We start from the raw sequence: 27,098 nt of genomic DNA, 5'->3' as shown, positions 1-27,098 counted from the left end.
GCGAAATACAAAGTTGCGCAGTATATCCACTGTTTTGTCATTTCAAATATTTTCACAAAACAAACATTGCAATTTAAAGCTACAGTGTGCAGTGCAAACACACGTCATAAAAAAACACATTTGCAGGTGAAAAAAACCCGCTAAAATAAAAGTTGCGACATTTAAATATATGAACTGAAATTTTCGGGCCACTAAAATACACGTCTTGATGATGCAAGCAATTATCTGAATCATTAATGCACACAACAACTACTGCTAGGCAGTTTTTTCTCTTCACTCAGGTATATTTGCACATGGTTATTAAAAATGAATGGTACAAATTTTACTTTCAGCTACTGCAGACTCCAGTATATTCAGTGTCTTGTACATTTTCAAAGTGATTGAAGTTGGTATTTGTTTGTGCTTTCAGTCGGTTTAGTAGCTGGAAAACCAGGGGAGTGAGATTGACCTTCAGCACAGGAAATAAACAAAAAAGAAAAGCGAATAACACAAATGATTTTGCGCCCAACAGTTTTGGGGCCCAGCTTATGCTGATAAGAAGCAGATTGATTGTAAATCCTTCATTTAAAAACAGGATACAATTCTAGCCATTTTTTTTTTCGTTCCAGTATCTTACAAGCACTTCACAGTCTCTTTGCTGTCATTGTCTTCCAATGTTTTCATAGCCACTGAAAAATAAACAGCAGGTACCAAGCATCAGTGCATTTGTGTATGCAAAATACAACTTCCCTACTGAGGTAAAACCAGTGTCCCTTTAGACCCTAATATTGATGTGATACAGCCCTCTGAAATGTCTTTATAATATACAGCACTAGACCCTGATATTGATGCGATCCAGCCCTCTGAAATGTCTTTATAATATACAGCGCTAGACCCTGATATTGATGCGATCCAGCCCTCTGAAATGTCTTTATAATATACAGCGCTAGACCCTGATATTGATGCGATCCAGCCCTCTCAAATGTCTTTATAATATACAGCACTAGACCCTGATATTGATGCGATCCAGCCCTCTGAAATGTCTTTATAATATATAGCACTAGACCCTGATATTGATGCGATCCAGCCCTCTGAAATGTCTTTATAATATACAGCGCTAGACCCTGATATTGATGCGATCCAGCCCTCTGAAATGTCTTTATAATATACAGCACTAGACCCTGATATTGATGCGATCCAGCCCTCTGAAATGTCTTTATAATATATAGCACTAGACCCTGATATTGATGCGATCCAGCCCTCTGAAATGTCTTTATAATATACAGCACTAGACCCTGATATTGATGCGATAGTACACTTGGCTATGCTTTTACTATGGTAAACGATACAGTGTTTTCTCCCACTCAAGGTCTTGTGGCAAAGTATTATTATAAAGTCTTGGCTGAGGTGATGTAACTCGAGTTCAGAAGCTGCTCCTTCTTTCTAGTTGCATGTTACTGATTTATGTAAAGTCGGTGATAGTCATGAGCCAGCGCCATCTAGTGTTCTGCAACTTTGGATCACATTTGCTTCACTGGCAATACACTGCTGTGCACTTGACAGAAATTCATATAAAGACCCTGTGGCTGATCCAGGCTACATATCTCTTTGACAGATAACTAGAACTCAAGAACAACACCTTAGGAAAGAATTATGGGATTCGATGCGAGTTCTACAGCTATGGCCAAAAGTTTTGCATCAACTAGAATTTTAGGATTGAGACATAAAAAAAAAAAAAAACACAAACGATATGAACATAATTTAGATATTTTATTTAACATTGTGTAATCAAAGAGAAACTAAAAAAATGATATCGCAATAGTCTACCGGAAGCCATAATAGTAGTACAGTTAGATTTAAAAATGTCATTTTTTTTTTTTCATTTCTGTCATTTATTTTGTGAAGTACATGGCAATCTACAAAGTGTAATTCAATATGTTAACGTCACATTATTCAGCAGGTTTCATGAAGCAAAATGTGATGCAAAACCTTTGGCCAGAGCTGCACACCAGATTTAATAATATACACTGTAAAGATCTAATAAAACAGTGATGAATTAAGGAGGCTGTGTGGTCCAGTGGTTAAAGAAAAGGGCTTGTAACCAGGAGGTCCCCGGTTCAAATCCCACCTCAACCACTGACTCACTGTGTGACCCTGAGCAAGTCACTTAACCTCCTTGTGCTCCGTCTTTCGGGCGAGACGTAGCTGTAAGTGACTCTGTAGCTGATGCATAGTTCACACACCCTAGTCTCTGTAAGTCGCCTTGGATAAAGGCGTCTGCTAAATATACAAATAATAATAATAATAATTAAAAAACTTACCTGCTTCAGTCTTCAACAGTCTGGATCCCCTGTCCCGTCTAACGTCTCACCATCGCCCCCTGCTGTCTGTCCCAGGTCCCCCACTCTGGTATGCTCCGAAAGGGAGTGTCCTGACTCCAAAAGTTCCTCCACGTCATCATATTCGACCTGGGTATCCAGGTCTGGGGGTGGGGGGTACCCCTCTATTGGACAGACCCCGTGTAATAAGGTAAGGACCAGTCTCCGATTTTCTACTGCTATTTTTTTAGGTGTAACAGGACTGAGAGTTACAGAGGACATAGTTGGAATGTAGATGTCAGAGGGTAGGATAGGCTTCTTTTTACCCAGAGGGCAGTGAGGGTATGGAATGGGTTACCAAGCCACATTGCAGATGTTGAATCACTGGGATCCTGAGCATTGATTCGGAGCGTGGCAGTACAATTTCCTTGTGTTGCTAAACTTGACAGCTAAAAAAATAGCTCTTAAAACAGTGTTTAACTGGAGCAGTGCTTACCAAAGTTTATTAACCTCTTACAAACACCAGATGTTTTATCATCGCCATCTTTTTCTTCTGCAGGAAGTTCCTTTGGTTTTCTACGGTGTGATTATACTTTGGCAGGTTTTAGCCAGTATAGGTGAAACGTTCCTGCTGCATCCTCGCATCTGTAGTTCTCACTTGCTGCAATCACGCGACCGACAGCAACGGCACTGTACCTGCATCAGGTTATCTATAGCATTGTATTTCAAATATCTGCAGACCTCTAGAGCAGTGGCTTCCTAACCCCGGTCCTGGGGGACCCCCTGCGTCTGCTGGTTTTCATTCCAACTGAGCTCTGAGTTACTTAACTAGACGCTTAATTGAACTAAGAACGTGCTTAATGTCTTCTCAGCTCTTAAAAAGTTAACCCTAACATTTTAGATGTGACTTGGAGCCGAGAACAATTTAAAGGGTTTAGTTAAGTAATTGAGAGCTCCGATGGAATGGAAACCTGAAGACACTGGGGGGTCCCAAGGATAGGCTTTGGGAAGCCCTGTTCTGGAGATACCGTGGTGATCTGTCCTTACCTTGGTCTCTTCGCTCCCATTGCAAGTTGGCTGGCTCGTCGGGGTTCGCTTCGTCCAGGCTCTCAGACACGTCATCATAAACATCCTCCTTGTCAGAGTTGAGGCGCGCCAGTCCCTTCTCCACATCCACGTCACCATTTACATCTCCACCTGAACACAATAAGGTAAGCCAGCCACAAACTTAGCAGGAGCTTATAACATGGCAGTACAGCTGTGGCCAAAAGTTTCGCTTCACCTAGAATTTTAAGATTGAGATTTAATTAAAAAAAGTAATTTAAGTAAAAAAAAAAAATCGTAAAGTATATAGGAAACTACAATGTGGTGTGCAGTTCAATATGTTAACAAGGGAACATTATTCAGCAGCTTTCACTGGACTCTATGAAGCTGAGGGAGTTCATTCTATATAGAGGGTGTGGAATTCAATATGTTAACAAGGGAACATTATTCAGCAGCTTTCATTGGACTCTATGAAGCTGAGTGAGTTCATTCTATATAGAGGGTGTGTAATTCAATATATTAACAAGGGAACATTATTCAGCAGCTTTCATTGGACTCTATGAAGCTGAGTGAGTTCATTCTATATAGAGGGTGTGCAATTCAATATATTAACAAGGGAACATTATTCAGCAGCTTTCATTGGACTCTATGAAGCTGAGTGAGTTCATTCTATATAGAGGGTGTGTAATTCAATATGTTAACAAGGGAACATTATTCAGCAGCTTTCATTGGACTATGAAGCTGAGTGAGTTCATTCTATATAGAGGGTGTGGAATTCAATATGTTAACAAGGGAACATTATTCAGCAGGTTTCATTGGACTCTATGAAGCTGAGGGAGTTCATTCTATATAGAGGGTGTGTAATTCAATATATTAACAAGGGAACATTATTCAGCAGCTTTCATTGGACTCTATGAAGCTGAGTGAGTTCATTCTATATAGAGGGTGTGCAATTCAATATATTAACAAGGGAACATTATTCAGCAGCTTTCATTGGACTCTATGAAGCTGAGTGAGTTCATTCTATATAGAGGGTGTGTAATTCAATATGTTAACAAGGGAACATTATTCAGCAGCTTTCATTGGACTATGAAGCTGAGTGAGTTCATTCTATATAGAGGGTGTGGAATTCAATATGTTAACAAGGGAACATTATTCAGCAGGTTTCATTGGACTCTATGAAGCTGAGGGAGTTCATTCTATATAGAGGGTGTGTAATTCAATATGTTAACAAGGGAACATTATTCAGCAGCTTTCATTGGACTATGAAGCTGAGTGAGTTCATTCTATATAGAGGGTGTGGAATTCAATATGTTAACAAGGGAACATTATTCAGCAGGTTTCATTCGACTTTATGAAGCAAAATGAGTTCATTCTATAAGGGGGATGCAAAACTTTAGCCATGGCTGTATATACACGGTACGCACAATGAAAATTAGACCTACAGACAGACGGAAAGCTGCCTTTACACTCTCAGATATACTCTAGATGTTCTCAATAGCTTGTGCTAATGCCCAAACCATGTGTCACTGTAACTCAATACGTGCTTCTCCAGCTGTATGGAAAAAGCAAGACATAGTGACAGAGAGACAGGGTCGACACATTTCTGACTGACAACTGGGCCTGGTAAGCTGTTGATGTTTTCTGTGTTCTGATTGATTATGTGTGTTTTTAAAATGTGCATTATAAATATCATATGGGAGGTACTGAAATTGAAGAAGGAATCTCTGAAAAAGACCTAGGAGTTTATGTTGACTCAGAAATGTCTTCATCTAGACAATGTGGGGAAGCTATAAAAAAAAGGCCAACAAGATGCTCGGATATATTGTGAGAAGTGTTGAATTTAAATCAAGGGAAGTAATATTAAAACTTTACAATGCATTAGTAAGACCTCACCTAGAATATTGTATTCCGTTCTGGTCACCTCGTTACAAAAAGGATATTGCTGCTCTAGAAAGACAGCAAAGAAGAGCGACCAGAATTATCCCGGGTTTAAAAGGCATGTCGTATGCAGACAGGCTAAAAGAACTGAATCTGTTCAGTCTTGAACAAAGAAGACTACGCGGCGATCTGATTCAAGCATTCAAAATCCTAAAAGGTATTGACAATGTCGACCCAGGGGACTTTTTTGACCTGAAAAAAGAAACCAGGGGTCACAAATGGAGATTAGATAAAGGGGTATTCAGAACAGAAAATAGGAGGCACTTTTTTACAGAGAATTGTGAGGGTCTGGAACCAACTCCCCAGTAATGTTGTTGAAGCTGACACCCTGGGATCCTTCAGCGCTGAATGACTCCGAGCACTGCTGCTACGAGATATCAACCGTCTGTGCTGTCAAAGGACTGGGTGTCAGAAAACAAAGCGATAAACTCTTGCGATGGCCGTGTGCATATCCAGGGTGAACTACCTGCGGGACAGGGAGTTAGTTTTGGGATAGTAGATCCCAACCAGGATACGCAGACAGGTGTGTACGCAGGATCTCCCTTGTATTAGCGGAGTAGCGAACTCCCATTGCTGGTAGCGTCACATGAGGTTCCTGTGTGTGTGTGTGTTTGTAAACCTGCGTGTCTGTGGTGTGTGTCAACAGCAACCTCTGTCTCGGCCACACCCCCTATTCTCCACTGTTACACTTCTAATTGGCTCGTCTGTATAAATACTCACCTGTAAAGGAGGAGTCAGAGTCCAAGTCCTGATCTTGGGAATCCTCCTCGTCTGATCTCTCACGCCTCTCAGACGAAGCTATGAAACAACACAGGGATAAAAAAGAGTCTGGGCTTCAATTCGAAGCTTTTTACTGCAGTTCAAAATCACGGTTTCATTTCTGAGCTCTGGCAAGAGAGAGCTCCCTAACTTTTAAAAGATCGTCACTGTTTACAGTACTGTCACAGTCTCTTGTGTGTGCGATATATAAAACGGGGGCAGACAGACAGAGTCCCAGTTGAAATCGGTTTGATCTGAATTTGCTGCTGATGAAAATGCCTTTCAGGTCAAGCCACTATAATCTCAGTGTACTGCACTGAAGGAACCTCATAGCCAGCTTCTAGAACCACTAAGCAGATCACAGCAGCTTCACAGTGGGATGAATACAGCTCTGCCTGCCTGCCTGCCTGCCTCTGATAAAGGGGACTGTGGTACTACAATTGATAGCCAGACGGTGTATACTGGACGAGTCAGATCTAAAACAGCTTTGAGGTCAGTCCCAATGGCAGATGGAAACCTGCGATGTTAAGATTGTATAAACCAGCTGGTCTCTGTTATTGTCAATAAGATAAGTGGGCAGCAGTGTGGAGTAGTGGTTAGGGCTCTGGACTCTTGACCGGAGGGTCGTGGGTTCAATCCCTGGTGGGGGACACTGCTGCTGTACCTTTGAGCAAGGTACTTTACCTAGATTGCTCCAGTAAAAACCCAACTGTATAAATGGGTAATTGTATGTAAAAAATAATGTGATATCTAAGTCGCCCTGGATAAGGGCGTCTGCTAAGAAATAAATAATAATAATAATAATAAGCCACACTAGAAGAGTTTTTTTTTTTTTTTTTTTTGTATCCGTCCCCCATATGAGGTCATCGTGCATGAAAGGGTTAAACGCAGTTTCTGAATTATAAAATGCACTGCCAACTGCGCAGAGAGAGGGAAACATAAAAGCAGCTCAATCATAAAACCTCTTTTTGTGTTCTGCAGACAAATCAACGAGGTAGGCATTGTGTTCCTCACCTAATCGTTCCAGCTCCGTGCCCGGCTGCTCATCATCACTGGCGTTGATGTCCTCGTAGTCAGAGATACTGTCAGACACCTTCGACGCTCTCTTCATCGCATTTACTGAAGGAAGAAAGGACTTTTTAAAGGCTTTTTAAGTGTCCCACAATCGTGTTCAATCGAAGGCTAGGATTTCCTGTGAGATGGTTTATAAATGTTTTATTATTATTATTATTATTATTATTATTATTATTTATTTCTTAGCAGACTCCCTTATCCAGGGCGACTTACAATCGCAAGCAAATACAAATACATTCAAGTGTTACAATACAAGTCATACAATAAGAGCAAGAAATACAATAATTTTTTTCAAGTGTGGCAAACCACAATTCAATAATACAGCAGATAATAGTGAAAGTTACATCAGGATATGATTAAATAGTGATAGTTACATCAGGATGTGATTAAATACAAAGTACTACAGGTTAAACACTTGGCAGATTACAGTATTCTGAAGTACAGGATTAAATGCAGTAAAATAGGGGGCAGATAAGAGCAAAATAAAGCACATTTACATGAAGGGTGATAGTGTCCCAGGATACAAACAGAGGAGTTCTACAGGTGCTCTTTGAAGAGGTGAGTCTTAAGGAGGCGCCGGAATGTGGTCAGGTTTTTACCATAAACCACCCCCTAAGGTAGTTTTAAGATTTTGGAAACTTGACATTGGATAATATTCGATAACGGACCCACTCAACCCAGTGGCATAGTCGAGGGTATACCCAGGTAAATGGCATTTACCCACTTTTAATTTGGGCAATACAGCGTTTACCCACTTCTCATATAAGGGATACAGAGTTTACTCATTTCTACTCTCCTGTGATGTGCAAATACTAAGTTAAAGAGAAGATGTTTTAACAGTGAGCGTCTGTGTTGTGTTGCTGCGCGCGAGACTGACAGCTGAGAGCTCTCAGTCAGATCTATCTGTTCAACTCCACTAAACAGGAGCGTTTACCCACTTTTGTATTTACCACTACACTACTGACTCAACCCGTCCACTGTGCCACAATTATAGGCAAATGGTTTGACGATGGTGACTTCAGGAATCTTCCCAGGCCAACTGCAATAAACTGAAACAATGCTTTCTAAATTGGGGGAAATAAAAATGATCACTTCAGACACCTTCCAGCACCTTGTGGAGTCTATGAAACTTCACATGCTAGGCTGTGCTCAGAGCAAACCTGATATGAGGTTTTTATCACAGTCAATCTGGGTTTTTACTACAGTTGACCATGGTTTATTACACTTTGCAATGGTTTTACTATGGTCAGCTTTTAGAAGGGTAAACCTCTTACTTTTAACCATAGCCCATTTGTAGAGTCGGACCAAAGGATAGACCAAGATCAGCACAGCCAAAATCACCACAAAGGCCAAAATCAAGGGCAGAGGATTGAATGGAGCTCTGTATTCTGAAAAGAAAGAGAACTCAAAAGTCTTTTATTATTTATTTCTTAGCAATCGCCCTTATCCAGGGTCGACTTACAATTGTTACAAGATATCACATTATTTTTTTTACATACAATTACCCATTTATACAGTTGGGTTTTTACTGGAGCAATCTAGGTAAAGTACCTTGCTCAAGGGTACAGCAGCAGTGTCCCCCACCTGGGACTGAACCCACGACCCTCCGGTCAAGAGTCCAGAGCCCTAACCACTACTCCACACTGCTGCCCTTTTAAAATGTCAAATCCCTATAACTTGAGATGCAACAATTAAAATCGATTCTCGTGGCTTTTAATTTGCTTAATTAAACATTCAGTGATGGGATAACCATCCAGGTCCCCTACACAGAGCCTCACCTAGCTAGCTACCCAGTAACTTCCCTTATTTAGCGGATTTAGCAGATGCCTTTATCCAAGGTGACTTACAGAGACTAGGGCGTGTGAACTATGCATCAGCTGCAGAGTCACTTACAATTACGTCTCACCCGAAAGACGGAGCACAAGGAGGTTCAGTGACTTGCTCAGGGTCACACAATGAGTCAGTGGCTGAGGTGGGATTTGAACCGGGGACCTCCTGGTTACAAGCCCTTTTCTTTAACCACTGGACCACACAGACTCCTTGCACGTTGCTGCACTAAAGCTCTTCCATTTGTGTGTTTTTTTTTTAATAAAGAATAAAAACCCCTTTACACAATAAATCTAAGGGAACGTTCTACGTTTTGTGCCATAGCATGAAAACAAAACAAAACCAAAAAAAAAAAAACAGGCACTCCTTAGGACGCCTAACATTCAAGGTTTGTAGAAGTCGAGGAACCTTACCTGAACAATACACAAAGGTATGTTCCTGCAGCCTGCATGTCTTCTGAGTCGCACACTGCCACAACTCCTTGGATTCCTGTGTACAGTTCAAATAGGGCCTTGAGACATTGCTGGTGAGGACAGTTGTCATTTGGGTCTTTGTCATAGTTCCGCAGCCCAGCTCCTTACAGACCAGTTCTCCCCCTTTAGAATTCACAGGGCAAGCATCTTCCCAGGTTCCTCGGAGATTCACCTGCAGCCGGCCTCCGCAGTGCTCCGACAGCCTTGCTTTGAAACCAGCTGAAAGAACCCCGGTAAAGTCAAGCCCCCATTAGAACCCGAGTGATGTCAAACTCAACGACAGGGCATTCTAAGGGGTGATTCCAAAGACCAGCACTAATCTGGTACCACCGAATGGTACTTTAGAAAAGGTTAGGGTTAGGGTTAGGGTTAGGATTAGTGCTAATCAGGGTCTGTGGAAATGTAGGTAAAAGTTTAAACAGTATAAGGTTCGATATAAACACATTACATAGTTTAATATCAGCTTTTCATCTGATTTTTTTAGTTAGAGCGAACATGTTTCTAAGTGTTCGGTGGCTACCGTTAATCTAGTTGAGCGTCTTTTCTGGAAATACACCCTCAACTTGATTATGGAAGCCTTCAAGCCCTGAACACCATAAACATTAGAACACCATTAGAAATCACATCAAAAAAATTGGCACAGTCACAATTCAAATGTCTTTAAATTGCTGTGTATTTACATAGTAGTTACTTAGTAAATACATGTGTACTTACACATCATTACAATGTTATTATGCATAGTTACAGTGTACTTCATGTGTAAATCATTTTGCATGATATATGGAAGCACATAATTGAATCAGAAAAGTGTTAGGGTTAGAGTCAGGGATAGGGCTATACCATGCAAATAAAATATACCAATTAACGTATGTTGTAACTATGCATAATAACATTGCGATTTTGTGCAAGCACAATGCAAACACACAGTAATTAGAGATCAGATGGAAAGTGTTAACATCGCATCGAGCCAGCTGGCTGACTTGCTTCCTTTTCAGTTCTATGCCTTGCGGCCGGAAAAATCTGACCTGCGCAAACCACGGTGATGTCATTCGCTGCACTGCACGTTTTGGGTGGAATGCTCAGAGCTCTGCACTTCCACAGCAGAGACTCCCCCCCGTTGCAGCGCACGTGGTCCACCGTGGCATCCAGTGTGTTGTTGTCCTGGTGCCGCGAGTCCCAAACTGTCCACAGGGCGGTGCCGCAGTCCAGCTCCTTGCACAGCACCCTGGCCTGCGTCATACCCCAGTTCCCGCCGCACACTCTCTCGTTCTGACTGTTGCGAGCGAGACGGACTTGGCCCGAGCATTTTTCACTCAGCGTGGCCTTGACTGTGTCTGGAGGAGGAGGAGGAGGAGGAGGAGGAGGAAGAGGAGGGGGGAGGGTAGAATTAGTGCTGTGTGTTTCAAGGGCTGATGACCCATGTGATGAACCTCTATCTAATGCATAGCCTGAATTGCCCCTCTCTGTAAAACAGGAAATGTTTGCGCGCGACAAATTGGCCGTGATTATTATTATTATTATTATTATTATTATTATTATTATTATTATTATTATTATTATTATTTATTTCTTAGCCGACGCCCTTATCCAGGGTGACTTACAATTGTTACAAGATATCACATTATTTTTTCATACAATTACCCATTTATACAGTTGGGTTTTTACGGGAGCAATCTAGGTAAAGTACCTTGCTCAAGGGTACAGCAGCAGTGTCCCCCCCACCGGGGATTGAACCCACAACCTTCCGGTCAAGAGTCTAGAGCCCTAACAACTACTCCACACAGTAGGAAGAAGTAGGTCTGATGAACCCAGGGATGTGTCAAATTGTAATGAACATCTGTCTAATGCATAGCCTGCCCCTTTAAGAGCTTTTATTTGAAGCTCCTCCCAAGATTGCAAGTTAGCTATAACATTTTATAAGCAACTTTGCAAGTATTTAAGAGCTGAAAACAATTACAAAGGTCTAATTAAGCAAATGATCAGTTCAATTAAGGGACTAGTTAAGTAATTGAGAGCTCAGTTGGGATGAAAATCAGAAAACACAGGGGGGTACGCAGGACCGGGTTTGAGAATCAGTCAATCTATCAATCTTTATTTTATATAGGATTTTATAAAAGGAGGCTCTGTGGTCCAGTGGTTAAAGAAAAGGGTTTGTAACCAGGAGGTCCCCGGTTGAAATCCCACATCAGCCACTGGCTCACTGTGTGACCCTGAGCAAGTCACTTCACCTCCTTGTGCTCCGTCTTTCGGGTGAGATGTAGTTGTAAGTGACTCTGCAGCTGATGCATAGTTCACACACCCTAGTCTCTGTAAGTCGCCTTGGATAAAGGCGTCTGCTAAATAAACAAATAATAATAAATAATTATATAGCGCCTTTCATAGTGCACCATTAGATACAGTGAAATACAGGGCATAGTACATTAATTACACCTTTTCTAGGTGATGCAGAACTTTTGGCCACAGCTGTAGAACTCGGTGGAGGGTAAAGGGACGCTGTGTTTCGTTACCGGTGCAGCTGACTTGAGCAGTCTTCCCCGTGCAGTCTGCAGGTTCCAGGGGGCAGTCCCAGGGATTGCTCTCTGTACACGGTTGGAGCCGTAACCACTTGCTGTATCTCTGCAGGGTGGTGTCGTTGTGCACTGACTTTGTTTTCCCGCAGCGCAGGTGCTGGCACAGCTGGTCTGCCTGGCTCTGCCCCCACTGGTCGCTGCACATTGGGCTCCAGGAGTCGTTGTAGTGGAGTATCACTCTCCCAGAGCAGGGCTCTGGGCCCTGGAGTCTGATCTCCCTGTGTTCTGTTACAAAACAAGCAAAACACTCAGAGGTATGTATATATGTGCTTGTGATGTCATTTACTACATAGCGAGTGACATACTGATCTCCTGTTCCTCTCTCTCTCTCTCCCCCTTCTCTCTCTCTCTCCTTCTCTCTCTCACTGTCTCTCCCCTTCTCCCTCTCTCCTCCCCTCTCCCTCTCCCCTTCTCTCTCTCTCCCCCTTCTCTCTCTCTCCCCTTCTCTCTCCCCTTCTCTCTCTCTCTCACTGTCTCCCCTTCTCTCTCTCTCTCCCCTTCTCTCTCTCTCCTCCTCTCTCCCCTTCTCTCTTTCTCACTGTCTCTCTCCCCCTCTCTATCTCTCTCCTCCTTCTCTCTCTCTCTCACTGTCTCTCTCTCTCTCTCTATCTCTCTCCTCCTTCTCTCTCTCTCTCTCTCTCTCTCTCTCTCTCTCTCTCTCTCTCTCTCACTCTCTCCTCTCTCCTCTAAGCGGCGTGCAGTTGCTAATATCAGAATTCCATTAAAGTCTATGGGACGGGATTGGTTCCTGGGAAAATGTTGTTAATAAACGAAAATTGTCTATCAGGGTTGCTAATAAACGTTAACACGTAGTGTTATTTTTCGAAAGCACCGAAGGGATGCACATTTGGCTGGATCGGAATAGCTGGATCTGCAAAGCCTGACCAAACGAAGAAAAGAAAAAAAAAAAAAATCTCTGGAAAATGGGGGTCCATTACTTTTTTTTCCAATTCCAGTTCCCTTTTAAAATCAATTCCCAATTCCCTTTTAAATCACTTCCAATTCAAAAAAGGAAGGAATCGATTAAAAGGAATCGATTAAAATCGGACCGGAAAGGGAAAATTGTAATGTCGACCAGGTCAAAAAAAAAGTAAACTGACCCCAACCCTCCCTGAGAAGTAGCTATTTGTAGCTGAAACTCGTTACGAATTACAGTAACTAATTGCAATTTATTTCAAGTAATTTGTATTATTATTATTTATTTCTTAGCCGACACCCTTATCCAGGGCGACTTACAATTGTTACAAGATATCACATTATTTTTACATACAATTATCCATTTATACAGTTGGGTTTTTTACTGGAGCAATCTAGCTAAAGTACCTTGCTGAAGGATACAACAGCAGTGTCCCCCACCTGGGATTGAACCCACGACCCTCCGGTCAAGAGTCCAGCGCCCTAACCACTACTCCACACTGCTGCCCTAACCCTAACCTTTGTAACAGCATTGCATTCCTTTTTAAAAGGAACTGACCCCAATCTTACCTGAACAGCGGACACCAGCTTGCCCCGTGCACTGCTGCCCCTTACCAGGAGAGATGCACTGAGAGAAGGAATCCTCGCTTCCTTGGCAAGCTCTGACATTCACCCAGCCTTGTCCGGACCCCGGTCCATAGTAAGCTCCTCTGTGGATCTCCACGGCCAGCCCGCACCCCAGCTGTCTGCACACCACGTCCCCAGCCTCCTTGCTCCAGTTCTGGTCACACACCGACCACCACCTCCCAGAGTGGTAGGCCTCCACTGTCCCCGCGCAACGGCCTTCGTCACCGACCAAGCGGGGCTTGATGCTGTCTACAAAGGGAAGAACAGAGGATGCGCCGTGAGCCCTTATGCAGTACTGCAGTTATTATTATTATTATTTGTTTATTTAGCAGACGCCTTTATCCAAGGCAACTTACAGAGACTAGGGTGTGTGAACTATGCATCAGCTGCAGAGTCACTTACAACTACGTCTCACCCGAAAGACGGAGCACAAGGAGGTTAAGTGACTTGCTCAGGGTCACACAGTGAGTCAGTGGCTGAGCTGGGATTTGAACCGGGGACCTCCTGGTTACAAGCCCTTTTCTTTAACCACCAGACCAGGTGCCTGGGTTGTCTACAGCCATCCTAATTTGTGAAATCAATCTGAGACCCGGTCAATGAGTATTCTGTTAAGATAAGAAGTGTCATGTTACTTAAGTATATTTAACCCTTTGACCTGGTCGACATTACAATTTTCCCTTTCCGGTCCGATTTCGGACCCTGTCCGACATCATCAAAAAGACGTAAAACACAGGTCTCTGGTCGTTTTTTTCTCCGGAAAAAGCCGAGAAAACCATTCAATGGCCGAGTGAGATCGATAGCAGCCGAGAGAAGCCCAAAAAAAAAAAGGGGGGCGTATCTCATGAATACATAGCCCCGACACCACAGAGATAACACGGACATAAACAAAGAAGATAGCTGCTTCTGCATCCAGCGCTCAGAGAATATCACAGACATTTGCAGAGCTTTTTGAGATGTTACAGTAATAAAATAATGACTTGGATCGCATTATTGAGGAGTTTGGTGATAAAACGAGTGGTCAGGAGATGATTTATCGGTATGCACTACTATGAAGAGGTATGTGAAAAATAAGCAGGCACTGTTTCACAGATATAGATGAATGGGACAGCTCATCAGATGAAGTACCTAAAAACACAACAACACAAGAAACGAACAAAAAAAAAATATTCAATTCTGTCCTACTAAATGATATCCTCTCATGGGGGCAAATGGTTCTGAACTGGCATCTCAGCCCATTGAATTGAATGGAAAGGCAATGGCTGGGCGCGGACCACAAAGCATCCGGGTTTACAAAAGGTGGCCTTACCCTTCAACTGTAGTTGAGAGGTAAGCACATGTCGGTGTCAGTATTATGACTCATCAGCCGCTACGAGAAGATCCATTACACAATGTTCTTACCTGAACAGATCACCTTTGCATTGCTTTTCTGGCACTGTTGGCTGCCCACTTTCAGCAGGTTGCAATGGGCCAGAAAGGACTCATTGCCCGTACACCTCACAAAATCCAGCAGGGGCCGCGTGTTTTCAGACGGAACTGTAAAGTCATCCAGCATTTCGACCACCTTCCCGCAGCCCAGTTCTTGACACACCACCTCGGACTCCTTCGCGCTCCAGTCTCTGCCGCACACGGAACCACAAGAACCCTCCAAACACACCTCCACCAGCCCAGCGCAACGGTCCTCTGAGCCGGTCAGGTTCACGGACACGCTCCCTGAAAAAGGAACAGCACAGAACCTTTCAGCGATCGCGTTGAAACGGAGGTGGAGGATGTTAAGCAAAGTGGTGGTTCAGGCAGGGAACTCACTTTGTTTGTGAAATCACAGAAACATCAAGCATATTTTGGGTGGTTCCAATACCAGATCAAATCAGCACGTATCTTATTTGTCCTCCCCCTCCCCAGCCTCCCCCTGCTTTTTTTGGCTTCGTCTAAACGGGGGAGGGCAGCTGTCCTGCCCCCCCTGCCCATGGCTTCCCTACGGTCAGCCTCTCCACTGATCTGCGAGCTAATTTATGGGCAGGGGTACCTCGAAAGGCGAGACAAAAGAATGTGGTGTAAAAATTGGTATAACGTAGTAGTGATGTCTAGTCTAAGCTTTCATAAATCGTTATCGCATGTGTTTCCTGACTCAACGTAAGATCATCAGAAAATACAGCCTTCCACACTACAGCCGAAATACCAGGATACAAACATGGCAGACCAGCACCGAGTTTCTATCTCTCTTGCTTGCTGAGCTGAAACACCTGACGCCTGCCTGCCTGCCTGTAACGAGTCAAGATCCCTTTCACTAAATCCACACAAAAATGAACAAATAAATAAGGGGAACGAATCATCCCACCTGAGCAATTGACGTATGCAAAGCCGTCCTTTTCAGGATCGCTCTTTGCCACCTTCTCAGCTTGGCAGCGAAACACGTTGTCCTCTGTGGAAGAGCAGTTGAACCAATGGCTCCACACCTCCCCGCTCCCCAAAGCCTTCACCTCTTTGGAGACAGCGTTCCCACAATGCAGCTGCCTGCACACCACCTGGGCTGCAGCCTGCTCCCAAGATGCACCACTCAGACCCATCCAGCTGCCACGGCTGAATATCTCGACAGCACCGGAGCAAGAGGTGCCGTTTGCCAGTTGTAGCTTCTTGTGTTCTGTTATTAAAGACCATGAGAAGAGCTATTTATTATTATTATTATTATTATTATTATTATTATTATTTATTTCTTAGCTGACGCCCTTCTCCAGGACGACTTACAATTGTTACAAGATATCACATTATTTTTACATACAATTCCCCATTTATACAGTTGGGTTTTTACTGGAGCAATATAGGTAAAGTACCTTGCTCAAGGGTACAGCAGCAGTGTCCTCCCCACCTGGGATTGAACCCACAACCCTCCAGTCAAAAGTCCAGAGCCCTAACCACTATTCCACACTGCTGCCCATGCTAAACCCTTCAGGTTATGGGGCATATATTGCACAATAATTGAATTAATAGATACAACTGCATACAAGTACAAAATTAAGGGAAAAATCTTGAAAAAGTTGACTACCTTCATCCATATTGTAGTACTCACAGTACATGTGTAAAAGTATGTACAGGTAAGTGTGGAAGACATATGCATGGATGGGATGTGTGAATGATTACTTCCAAATATCCCCACATTATGATACGGAGCTTGATAATTTTCCCGATAAGGGTTGCTAATGAATGTCCTTACCAAGTTTCTTGACTGACTCTGCTGCTAAGATTCATACTGATATATTCTGAGCATGTAACAATAAAAAAACTGGGCACACCTAAAGCAACCACACAGATCCAAAGTCTTACCTCCACATACAACTCCGACTTCCTGGTTGTGAGAGCAGTAGTCCTTGCCCCAGTCAGCGCCTCCCGGACAATCCCGCAAATATGTCTCAGTGCTGCTGCAGTGCACTTTGCTTCTCCAGCCTCTTCCTTGGCCGCTTCTGAAGATGGGTGCTTGGTGGAAGGACAGGACTTTACCGCAGTTCAGCTCAGCACACACGACGTTGGAGTCTTTCATGTCCCAGTCTGTGTTACACACCCTCCCCCACTCCCCCCGGTAGAAGACCTCCACTCTCCCTGCACAGGGACCGTGTCCATCCATCAGACGTGTTTTCACGCTGTCTGGAAAGACAGAGACAGAGGTAGTGAAGCGCACAGCAGTTGACAGTGATATCAGAAATCAAAATCCTCAAAAAGAGGGGACTGTGTGGTCCAGTGGTTAAAGAAACGGGCTTGTAACCAGGAGGTCCCCGGTTCAAATCCCACCTCAGCCACTGACTCACTGTGTGACCGTGAGCAAGTCACTTAACCTCCTTGTGCTCCGTCTTTCGGATGGGACGTACTTGTAAGTGACTCTGCAGCTGATGCATAGTTCACCCTAGTCTCTGTAAGTCACCTTGGATAAAGGCGTCTGCTAAATAAACAAATAATAATAATAATCTGAATGTATTTTGCAGCTGGTACTAAATACCAGACAGTGAACTGTCCTGTGCATACATCTGATTATCCATGGCTTGTGTAACCGATTATGAGGACAGGGTGAAATATTATTCTTCACAACCTTACAAAGCCTTACCACTGTAGATTAAATTCACTACATTTGAAAAATAAAAACCGCAAGCTCACCGCTGCAGATCACAGCAGCATGTTGACAATTCTCCTGAGTGGGTCGCAGGGCTCCACAATGCCACAGATGTTTCTCGTTGCCATTACATCGCAGGTAGTCAAGAAAGACTGGCCCTCTTCCCTGGGTGCTGTACACAGAGACGGCCTTACCGCAGCCCACACTCTTACAAACCGCCGTCCCGGCTTTGAGATCCCAGTTATTGGAGCACACTGCCCCCTCCTGGCCGGTGTGGTTGATACGCACAGTTCCGTAGCAGTGACTGTCTACTGAGACATGTACTCTGCCTGAAACACAGTTCAGTTTATTTTCATACTTGTGACCATCTCTAGGTTAGCAATAAATTAAATCAAGCTGGAGACGGTCGCATTCTACGCGAGTTTAGCAAGGATGGGGAACCCCATCCGTGCTGCAAAACAACAACAACAAAATATGTTTTTAAAACACCAAACCATGCATTTGAATAACAGTAACACAACACAAATACACACAGGTGTACCCCTGTTCTGAAAACAGCTACCGCTGTAAGGAAATGTAAATGATCAGAGTAGAGTTGCTAAGGCATCGACCCACTTGACCTTAGGCCTGGGGTGTTGTGTGACAAGGTATGTGCTAGAATGTATGAGAAAAGAGAACTATGGTAAACAATGGAAACCTTAAGATGGAAGTAAGCTCAACATTTTGACTTAGATGAAGTTTTAAAAAGAGGATTTCTAAACAGATTCTCCATACAGCCTTGAGAAAACTAACAGATTACTGTACAGTACCTCCAAATGACTTAGGGTTGGTACAGTATTCTAAATGAAATTGGATCTATAAAAAAAAAAATTGGTATTGTTAAGAAGGCGTGTCGTGAAAAAACATGAGCTACAGTATGTCATGGGTTGTATATACACAGTTTACAGGGATGGAAATAAGGCTCCCATTGCATAGCTGTTAAATCCATTCCTGATTTTACTAGGAGTTTAATTAGGACACACCTGAGCTTGCTACCTATGCTCAAATCAAGCTCGTAGTAAAACCTGGAATGGGTGAAGCTGCTATGCCTATTTCCATCCCTGGTTCTTCATCGCATATCCTCAATAGCTACAAACACTTAACAATGCTAGTGCAGACTAAAGAGAAAAACAGTGGCCAATAGCGTCAGTGATTACACACTGCTGTACCTGAGCACGTCAGATTTGAGCCAGTGCAGTTGATTGGTCGAGAAGAGGTGGCATTTCCACAGCGCAGTTTCTCGCAGATCTTGTCAGGGTCGGTCAAGTCAATCTCAGGCGGACAAGTCGATAACAAATCTTTCCCCTTCCTAACTTCCAGTGTCCCCGAGCAGGCATCTTCTCTGCCAGCCAGTCTCACTTCAATGTGGTCTGTTAATACGAGCAGTCAAGATGTGTGTATACTGTCAGACCTGCTTAAACAGCAATTTATTTCCCAGAGTAAAAGCATTGCAAAGCATAGGTAATCATTTGTAAAGAATAATGAGGTGTGGTAAAACATAGGGAAGCATTGTAAAGCACAGAGAGGTCTGGTAAAGCATATGGAAGCATTGTAAAGCACAGAGAGGGATGGTAAAGCATAGGGAAGCATTGTAAAGCACAGAGAGGGATGGTAAAGCATAAGGAAGCATTGTAAAGCACAGAGAGGTATGGTAAAGCATAGGGAAGCATTGTAAAGCACAGAGAGGGATGGTAAAGCATAGGGAAGCATTGTAAAGCACAGAGAGGTCTGGTAAAGCATAGGGAAGCATTGAAAAGCACAGAGAGGTGTGGTAAAGCATAGGGAAGCATTGTAAAGCACAGAGAGGTATGGTAAAGCATAGGGAAGCATTGTAAAGCACAGAGAGGTATTGTAAAGAATATTGAAAACAAACCATGGTAAACTATGTCGTATGCATTGTACTGTATAACAGTGGGAGTAATTACCATGCAAATTTACTGTTGTAATCATTTTAACTTAATTGTAGCTCACAAAATGATCTAAAACATGGAATCTGGTACTGCAGTGCTTTAACGGAATCTCTGTTTGGAAGAAATGCTTTTAGACTGTCCTGTCAGTCCTGGGTAATTTCAACTGGAATTCAGGGCTGGCAGCAAGGGGGGGTCTTGCCCCCCAGTTTAGATCTAGTGCCCCCCAAGTTTACATCCAGTGCCCCCCAGTTTAGATCCCAGATTGAGATAAAAAAAAAGATATGACAAATCATTAATACATTAATAAAAGTTAAACGCAAAAATCAAACTATACTATGCTTCAATATTTTTTTTTACAAATTAGTACCAGTAATAACCGCACCCCCCCCCCCCCCCCTCCCTCCCCCATCGTGGGGTCCCCCTTCCGAGACGCACACTCTGCCGCGGGGGCTGATGGAAGTGCAAAATGGCAGAGATTCTGAGAGCAGTTCTCGGGGTTCTTACCCGCACACACCACGCTGGCAGCTTTTTCTTCATCCTTGCACTTGCGGTTCATCATTCTGCCACACTCCCAGATGTTTGTGTCGTGGACGGTGCAGCTCAGATCGTTGATCCAGACTGGTCCAGCTCCCGGGCCGAACACAGCCCCCCTCCCGAAACTCAACGCCTCCCCACAGCCAACCTCTCTGCAGACGAGATCAGCTTCACGCTGACCTAGGGAGGGACATAACCAGAGTTCTTTTGTTGGTCTGCTCAAGCAAGAGAAAGGCATCAGCTGAAATCCTGGTCTTCTTCACTAAATCCCAGCACATACAACAACGACATTTGGACAGCACCATCAAGACAAAAGCCTTCCCAAAGTCCATCAAACAATTGATTAACTTGAGCCTGCTGTCCAAAAAGCGCTTGTTCAAACAACTACAGTCCTGTAGGTCTTAAGACTTGCTTTAAAAACCTGTCTCTGCATTCCTGTGAAGGAAACAGGTAATTCTTTGGGTGTGCTAGATGCTAGGGGTAGCAGTGTGGAGTAGTGGTTAGGACTCTGGACTCTTGACCGGAGGGTCGTGGGTTCAATCCCAGGTGGGGGACACTGCTGCTGTACCCTTGAGCAAGGAACTTTACCTAGATTGCTCCAGTGAAAACCCAACTGTATAAATGGGTAATTGTATGTAAAAAAGAATGTGATATCTGTATAATGTGAAATAATGTATAATGTGTATATCTTGTAACAATTGTAAGTCGCCCTGGATAAGGGCTTCTTCACACTCAGCTTGGATGGGCTGAATGGCCTCCTCTCATTCATACATTTTATTAAGTTCTTATGTTCTTATGCGACTATGCAAGACACAACTTTCACAGAAGATGGCATGGTTTTAGTTTCTAAAATAATGATTGATGTGTATGTTGGAATAAAATGGAGATTTAACCTTGACGACAGAATCCTCAAATACCCATGCATTCTAGCAACACCCCAGGCTCTTACCCCAATTTTGGGGGCAGATCGTGCCATTCCTCCCCTGGTAGGCTATCTCGACTCTGCCAGCACACCGATCCACTCCATCTGCCAGGGAGACCTTAATATGCTCTGTAGTGAAACAAGAAACAGTATAAATACATCCATACCTACAGCTCCATGCCTCAAGCCTGCCCTGGACTGGAGGGAGCACCCTTTCTCTTAGGGGGGTGAGGGAGGGAGGGAGGGAGCAGTTCAGTCTCCGTGCCTCAAGCCTGCCCTGGAGTGGACTGGAGGGAGCACCCTTTCTCTTAGGGGGGTGAGGGAGGGAGGGAGTTCAGTCTCCATGCCTCAAGCCTGCCCTGGAGTGGACTGGAGGGAGCACCCTTTCTCTTAGGGGGGTGAGGGAGGGAGGGAGCAGTTCAGTCTCCATGCCTCAAGCCTGCCCTGGAGTGGACTGGAGGGAGCACCCTTTCTCTTAGGGGGGTGAGGGAGGGAGGGAGTTCAGTCTCCATGCCTCAAGCCTGCCCTGGAGTGGACTGGAGGGAGCACCCTTTCTCTTAGGGGGGTGAGGGAGGGAGGGAGTTCAGTCTCCATGCCTCTAGCCTGCCCTGCCCTGGACTGGAGGGAGCTCCCTTTCTCTTAGGGGGGTGAGGGAGGGAGGGAGCAGTTCAGTCTCCATGCCTCAAGCCTGCCCTGGAGTGGACTGGAGGGAGCACCCTTTCTCTTAGGGGGGTGAGGGAGGGAGGGAGTTCAGTCTCCATGCCTCAAGCCTGCCCTGGACTGGAGGGAGCTCCCTTCCTCTCAGGTGACAAGGCAGCAATCAGTTCAGTTTCTTTTCTACCTTTGTGCGTTTCCCAGTTCATAGTCGTTACCTGAACAATTGATGTTAAAGTGATCGGTTTTTAAGTTGCACTCGTGGACCCCCCAGTTGACGGAGCTGCACTGAAACAGGGAGGACTCAGATCCATTGCAGGACACATCGTCCAGCCACACCTTGTGGGGGGGGTCCTGCCCGAAGCTGAAGCCGACGTTCATCTCCTCCACGTTCCCGCAGCGTAGCTGGCGACAGACCACCTTGGCGGTTGCTTCGTTCGGTTTCCTCGCGCAGACGATGCCCCACTCGTTACTGTGGTACACCTCCAGTCGCCCAACACAGCTGTGTGCACCGCCACTCAGACGAATTTTGTCAGGAGCAACTGCGAATAGACAGGTAAAATAAATACATATATATATATATATTATATATATATATATATATATATATATATATATATATATATATATATATATATATACAAAATGTAAAAAAGTTAATACAACAGTTCATTCTCAAGCCTGCCCTGGACTGGAGGGAGCCCCCTGTTTAAAAGTGGGCGCGCAAAGCTGCCTCTTAAAGAGACAGTGGGTTTGTTAAGTGAGTGAGCGGCTCAGTAAAAGAATCAACTTCACGACTCGCTCCGTGCCGCTCCCGCTGAGCCACTCGGAGCGCTCCTGAGCATTTCTCATCAGTGATCAGAGTGAGCGGACTGAATGGACACCTGCAGGAAACAAGTGGAGAGGACAGGCAGGACTGACAAACACGTTTGTCAAGAACGATGAACTGGTTTCGACTTGTGAAGTTATGTATTAAATTGGCTAAATAAGATGGTAAAAATTGTTGTTTTCGAATTTGTATCATTTAATTTCTTTTTTTTTTTTTTAATGTAGAGCTGTTTTATAGTTATTAATGTATTATTATTAGGCTTGTAGTATTAATATTATTCATAATTCTCATTATTAACGTCGGTATTGTCGGTGTTAAACGCAGATATGAGATACGGGGGGGGAGGGGGGGCGCATCCACTTATTTAGGACGGGCTCGTTTTGGAAAAGACGAATCTATTATTAGCTCGCATTCTCTACTATTTTACTTCACTGCGATGACAATAAACAAATAAATACATTTAAAAAAAAAATCACATGACATTGCAAAATGATGACCTATCCACACAGCACGAATTGCCACAGCTCGATCCGTAATAGTTTTTTTTTCTTTATTTTAAATTATTATTATTACCGCTTTAGCAACGACGGGGTGTCTGAGCAACAGCACTTCAAACAAATACAATCATACAGTGAGCAGACCCTCTACAGAGATTGAAACCGATTCCCCCCCACACACCAAATTACTGTAAAGTAACGAATGTACATATAATGCTTACTTTCAACTGACTATTCAATACTGAATATAAAAAGCATACGCTCTTAATCCGACAAGGCGGCCGTAGAAAGGGCTTTCCAAACACCAGAAGCAACTAGACATTTTTAAATTATTATTATTATTATTATTATTATTATTATTATTATTATTATTATTATTATTATTATTATTATTGCTGCTGTTGTTGTGGTTTGCTTTACTTTAATTTGATTTGATTAATGATTTCTCATAGATTTCTATTTTAATTTAAGCGATAGTGCCCGTCAAACATTCAAAATCCTAATAGGTATTGACAATGTCGACCCAGGGGACTTTTTTGACCTGAAAAAAGAAACAAGGACCAGGGGGTCACAAATGGAGATTAGATAAAGGGGCATTCAGAACAGAAAATAGGAGGCACTTTTTTACACAGAGAATTGTGAGGGTCTGGAACCAACTCCCCAGTAATGTTGTTGAAGCCGACACCCTGGGATCCTTCAAGAAGCTGCTTGATGAGATTCTGGGATCAATAAGCTACTAACAACCAAACGAGCAAGATGGGCTGAATGGGGCCTCCTCTCGTTTGGAAACTATCTTATGTTCTATCTCTATTAGGGAACTATCTCTATTAGAAAATAATTCTACCATTGTTTTCTTTAATAAAAAACCCACCGTAAAACCTAAATAAAACCATACATAAAATAGAAAAAAATGCATTTTTAATTAGTAAATCGATTTAAATGTTTTAATAACTTGTTAGGGTTTTAAACCCCTATGTATAATTTAAACATTGCCTAAGGCATGAAATTGAGCAATTACTGTCCGCAGCCCGCTTGGTCGTTGTTCAAAGATGCCGCGTCTGTGATTGGCTCTCGGCAGTTGCAGGTACAGGATTGGTTGCTTTTGTCGATGGAAAGTATTGATTGGCTGGTTTTGGTGGATAATAAAATTAAATTTGGACCAATTGTGTCTTTGTTTAGTATTTACTGTCCAATAGTTAAGGGCAGCTAGCGCTAGAACTGGAAGCTGGCGGTACCGAATCAATTTAGAATCTGAAACTGGGGGGGCCAGTACCCCCAAGGCTGGCCCATAACGCCGGACCTGGCTGCAAAAATCTGATTGATTTTTCCAGATATTTATTTTTTCAGATTTAATTTTAAACGACAAAGACTGAACTATGCTGAAAGATCGCGTATTTCAGAGTTATCTTTTAGCTAAATGCTGATGCCAATTGCAAAATATAGATTTTAAGTTACATGTATATATATATATATTTTTTTCTCACGGATTTGTTTGTTGCACCCAGATTTAACGTCTCGGCTAAATGATGTGTAAAAAAAAAATAATTAAAGACCGACGCATTTTTTTTCCCCAGATTTAATTGGCATATTGACTTTAAGTTGAATTTGTGATACGCGTTTTCAGTATTTATAAATTATATCTGAAGGTACACATTTCAAAACTTTGAACTATGTTAAGAATTATGTATTAAGCTAAATCTGAGTTGGTAAGTGTGCTCTGCTCTCGGTATAAGCTGTAAATTTCAAAAATACATTGCACATGCATAGCATATCTGCAATTTCATTGAATGCCACATGGTTTCCTAGTGCACAGCTTAGCACTAGAGGGCGCTGGTGCTTACTAAAATAAAGACCTATCTGTAAATCAGTATTATTATTATTATTATTATTATTATTATTATTATTATTATTATTATTATTATTTATTTCTTAGCAAAGTATATTCCTATGCGTTCTTTGAGATCAGAAAATGCAAACCTCTTAAGTTGTGCCTATAAATGTGAAAAAAAGTACTTAGTTGTTCTAAGTTAATTTTCATCTTATTAGTAATAGTGACATTAATTGGTTTCACTATAGTGTACGTGAGCTTACGAGAATGGTGTGCAGCCCTCAGAAAGTTTACTTTTAAGACTCATGAGAAAGTTGGATCGGAAAAAAATTACACACTTTTTGAAAGCTGAAATGCTCACTCGTTAATCAATGAAATCGCTGACGCACGCAAAATACATTTTTAGCTTTTTTTAAAAAAGCATTTAATCTGAATACAGCCGCTACACGCCACAAAACTTGATCGAAAAAGGTATTTCGCTTGATTTTTTTTTTCTTTAATTATTATTGTTTCCTTCACTTTAATAACACTCAACAGTGGCACATTTAAACACACTTTAAAAAACCGTGTAAAGTCCACATTTCTGCTGTGCACGGATTTCTGGATACTGAAGACATTTATTAAGACTTCCGGTCCAAAATATTTGTCATTGTAATTTACAGAGTTTCTTTTAGTGTTTTTTTTTATTATTATTATTTGAAATAAACTAAATTGCTCAGCTGCAGTGAGCTTCCACTTACGTCACAATGTCGGATCTCAGTTTTGTTCGCTTAACGATGTTTGGCTGCACCTGTACGTGCGAGAAGGCATTCTCTTACTTGAACACGACTTTGCTCTCAAGATTAACAGAAGCACGATTGCATGAAGCTAAACTTGACCAGGTACAGCGTTAAAGCATGACTTTAACAATAAGCGCACTGTAAGTACAATAATCAATTTTAATTAATGTATTATTATTATTATTATTATTATTATTATTATTATTATTATTATTATTATTATTATTATTATCAGAGACTAGGGTGTGTGAACTATGCATCAGCTGCGGATCTCGCATTTGCAATGTCCATGAAAAAGCATTTGAAACGTTCAAACCACAACAGGTTCTATATACACAGATGAAGTAGTTCATCCGTTTCCTTTTTTAAATGTAGATTTAATGTCTTATATGTTTCTAAGTGTTCGGTGGCTGTCTCCAATCTACTGTCACAGGAAAGAGTGGGTGAGAAATATATTTTAAACTTGCTTAGAGGCAACACACTTAGAAACATATTATAAGACATTATATATTATATATATATATATATATATATATATATATATATATATATATATATATATATATATATAATTATTATTATTATTAATTACGCAGGTGTGCCCAGGTTAATTAAATGTAATTGCAATTAATTACAAATTGCATAATTGCAAAACAGTTTTTTATATGAATGTGCCAAAGTACACCATTGCTATGTTTTACCATACCTCTTTACAATACAATGCTTTACCATGCTTTAACTGCGCTTTATTACACTGTGCTGTGCTTTTACTATGGGAAACTTTCATAAGGCTTACTTCACCATGGTTTGTTTTTTTAATATGCTTTACCAGACCTCTCTGTGCTTTACAATGCTTCTCTATGCTTTACCAGACCTCTCTGTGCTTTACAATGCTTCCCTATGCTTTACCAGACCTCTCTGTGCTTTACAATGCTTCCCTATGCTTTACCACACCTCTCTGTGCTTTACAATGCTTCCCTATGCTTTACCAGACCTCTCTGTGCTGTATTACAATTTGCTGTGCTTTTACTGTGGGAAACTTTTACAAGAGTTTCTTCTGCCAAAAACCCCCCAGGTTGTCCGATCTGTATTGTGGATCTCCATGAGCCATATATGGTTGAAGAGTCATGCAATGCAAAGCCCTGGATAATGGAAATCCAATTCAACGGAATTAAAAGACTTACCTGCTGAAGCCCACAGAGGCCAGAAGAGAAGATGGAACTTCACTGCCATGTAAACCTTCAACAAGCCCATGGGTTGCACCCAGCCCTGCTGTTCTGAACAGACCCACGAAGACAGAGAGAGAGAGAGAGAACAACACTGAGTGGGAAAGGGAAGCTAACAGGTAGGGCGTAACGTTGCACTATCCTGTGCTTGCAGTGTGAGCCAAATTATCTCCATTTATGGTAAGAAGTCATAAGAATACACGCTTAGCGCAAGCCAATGAGGTCCTCCATAGGCAGGTTATGGCCATATATGAAAT

At 42.5% G+C, this 27,098-nt stretch overlaps 1 protein-coding gene across 1 annotated transcript; it reads right to left on the bottom strand.

The window, feature by feature from the left end:
• LOC117404276 (antigen WC1.1-like) lies at positions 1–26,892 on the bottom strand. The gene is made up of 19 exons (XM_059017472.1): positions 26,800–26,892; positions 21,901–22,224; positions 21,056–21,157; positions 20,077–20,286; positions 18,832–19,032; positions 17,668–17,952; positions 16,846–17,163; positions 15,863–16,165; positions 14,926–15,237; positions 13,471–13,776; positions 11,923–12,210; positions 10,441–10,749; positions 9,356–9,634; positions 8,390–8,503; positions 7,056–7,160; positions 6,003–6,080; positions 3,345–3,494; positions 2,301–2,482; positions 1–668 (listed from the first exon to the last, which is right to left on the bottom strand). The coding sequence occupies exons 1-18, from the start codon at positions 26,867–26,869 to the stop codon at positions 2,313–2,315; spliced, it is 3,924 nt and encodes a 1,307-aa protein (XP_058873455.1). The 5' UTR covers positions 26,870–26,892; the 3' UTR covers positions 1–668; positions 2,301–2,312.
• Between the last annotated feature and the right edge of the window lie 206 nt (positions 26,893–27,098).

This window comes from Acipenser ruthenus, chromosome 56 (assembly GCF_902713425.1).
Source record: "Acipenser ruthenus chromosome 56, fAciRut3.2 maternal haplotype, whole genome shotgun sequence".
NCBI lineage: Eukaryota > Metazoa > Chordata > Actinopteri > Acipenseriformes > Acipenseridae > Acipenser > Acipenser ruthenus.
The sequence above is the reverse complement of the archived record's forward strand: the minus strand, read 5'-3'. Positions and strand labels throughout refer to the sequence as shown.

Bases quoted from the DNA above. Each gene is read 5' to 3' on its own strand.
- LOC117404276 (XM_059017472.1), bottom strand. From the start codon at position 26,869: ATGGGCTTGTTGAAGGTTTACATGGCAGTGAAGTTCCATCTTCTCTTC. The intron at 7,161-8,389 runs GTAAGAGGTTTA...TTCTTCCTTCAG, and splicing joins CAAATGGGCTATGGTTAAAA to TAAATGCGATGAAGAGAGCG. The intron at 3,495-6,002 runs GTGAGTATTTAT...TATTGTGTTCAG, and splicing joins CTCTGACTCCTCCTTTACAG to GTGGAGATGTAAATGGTGAC.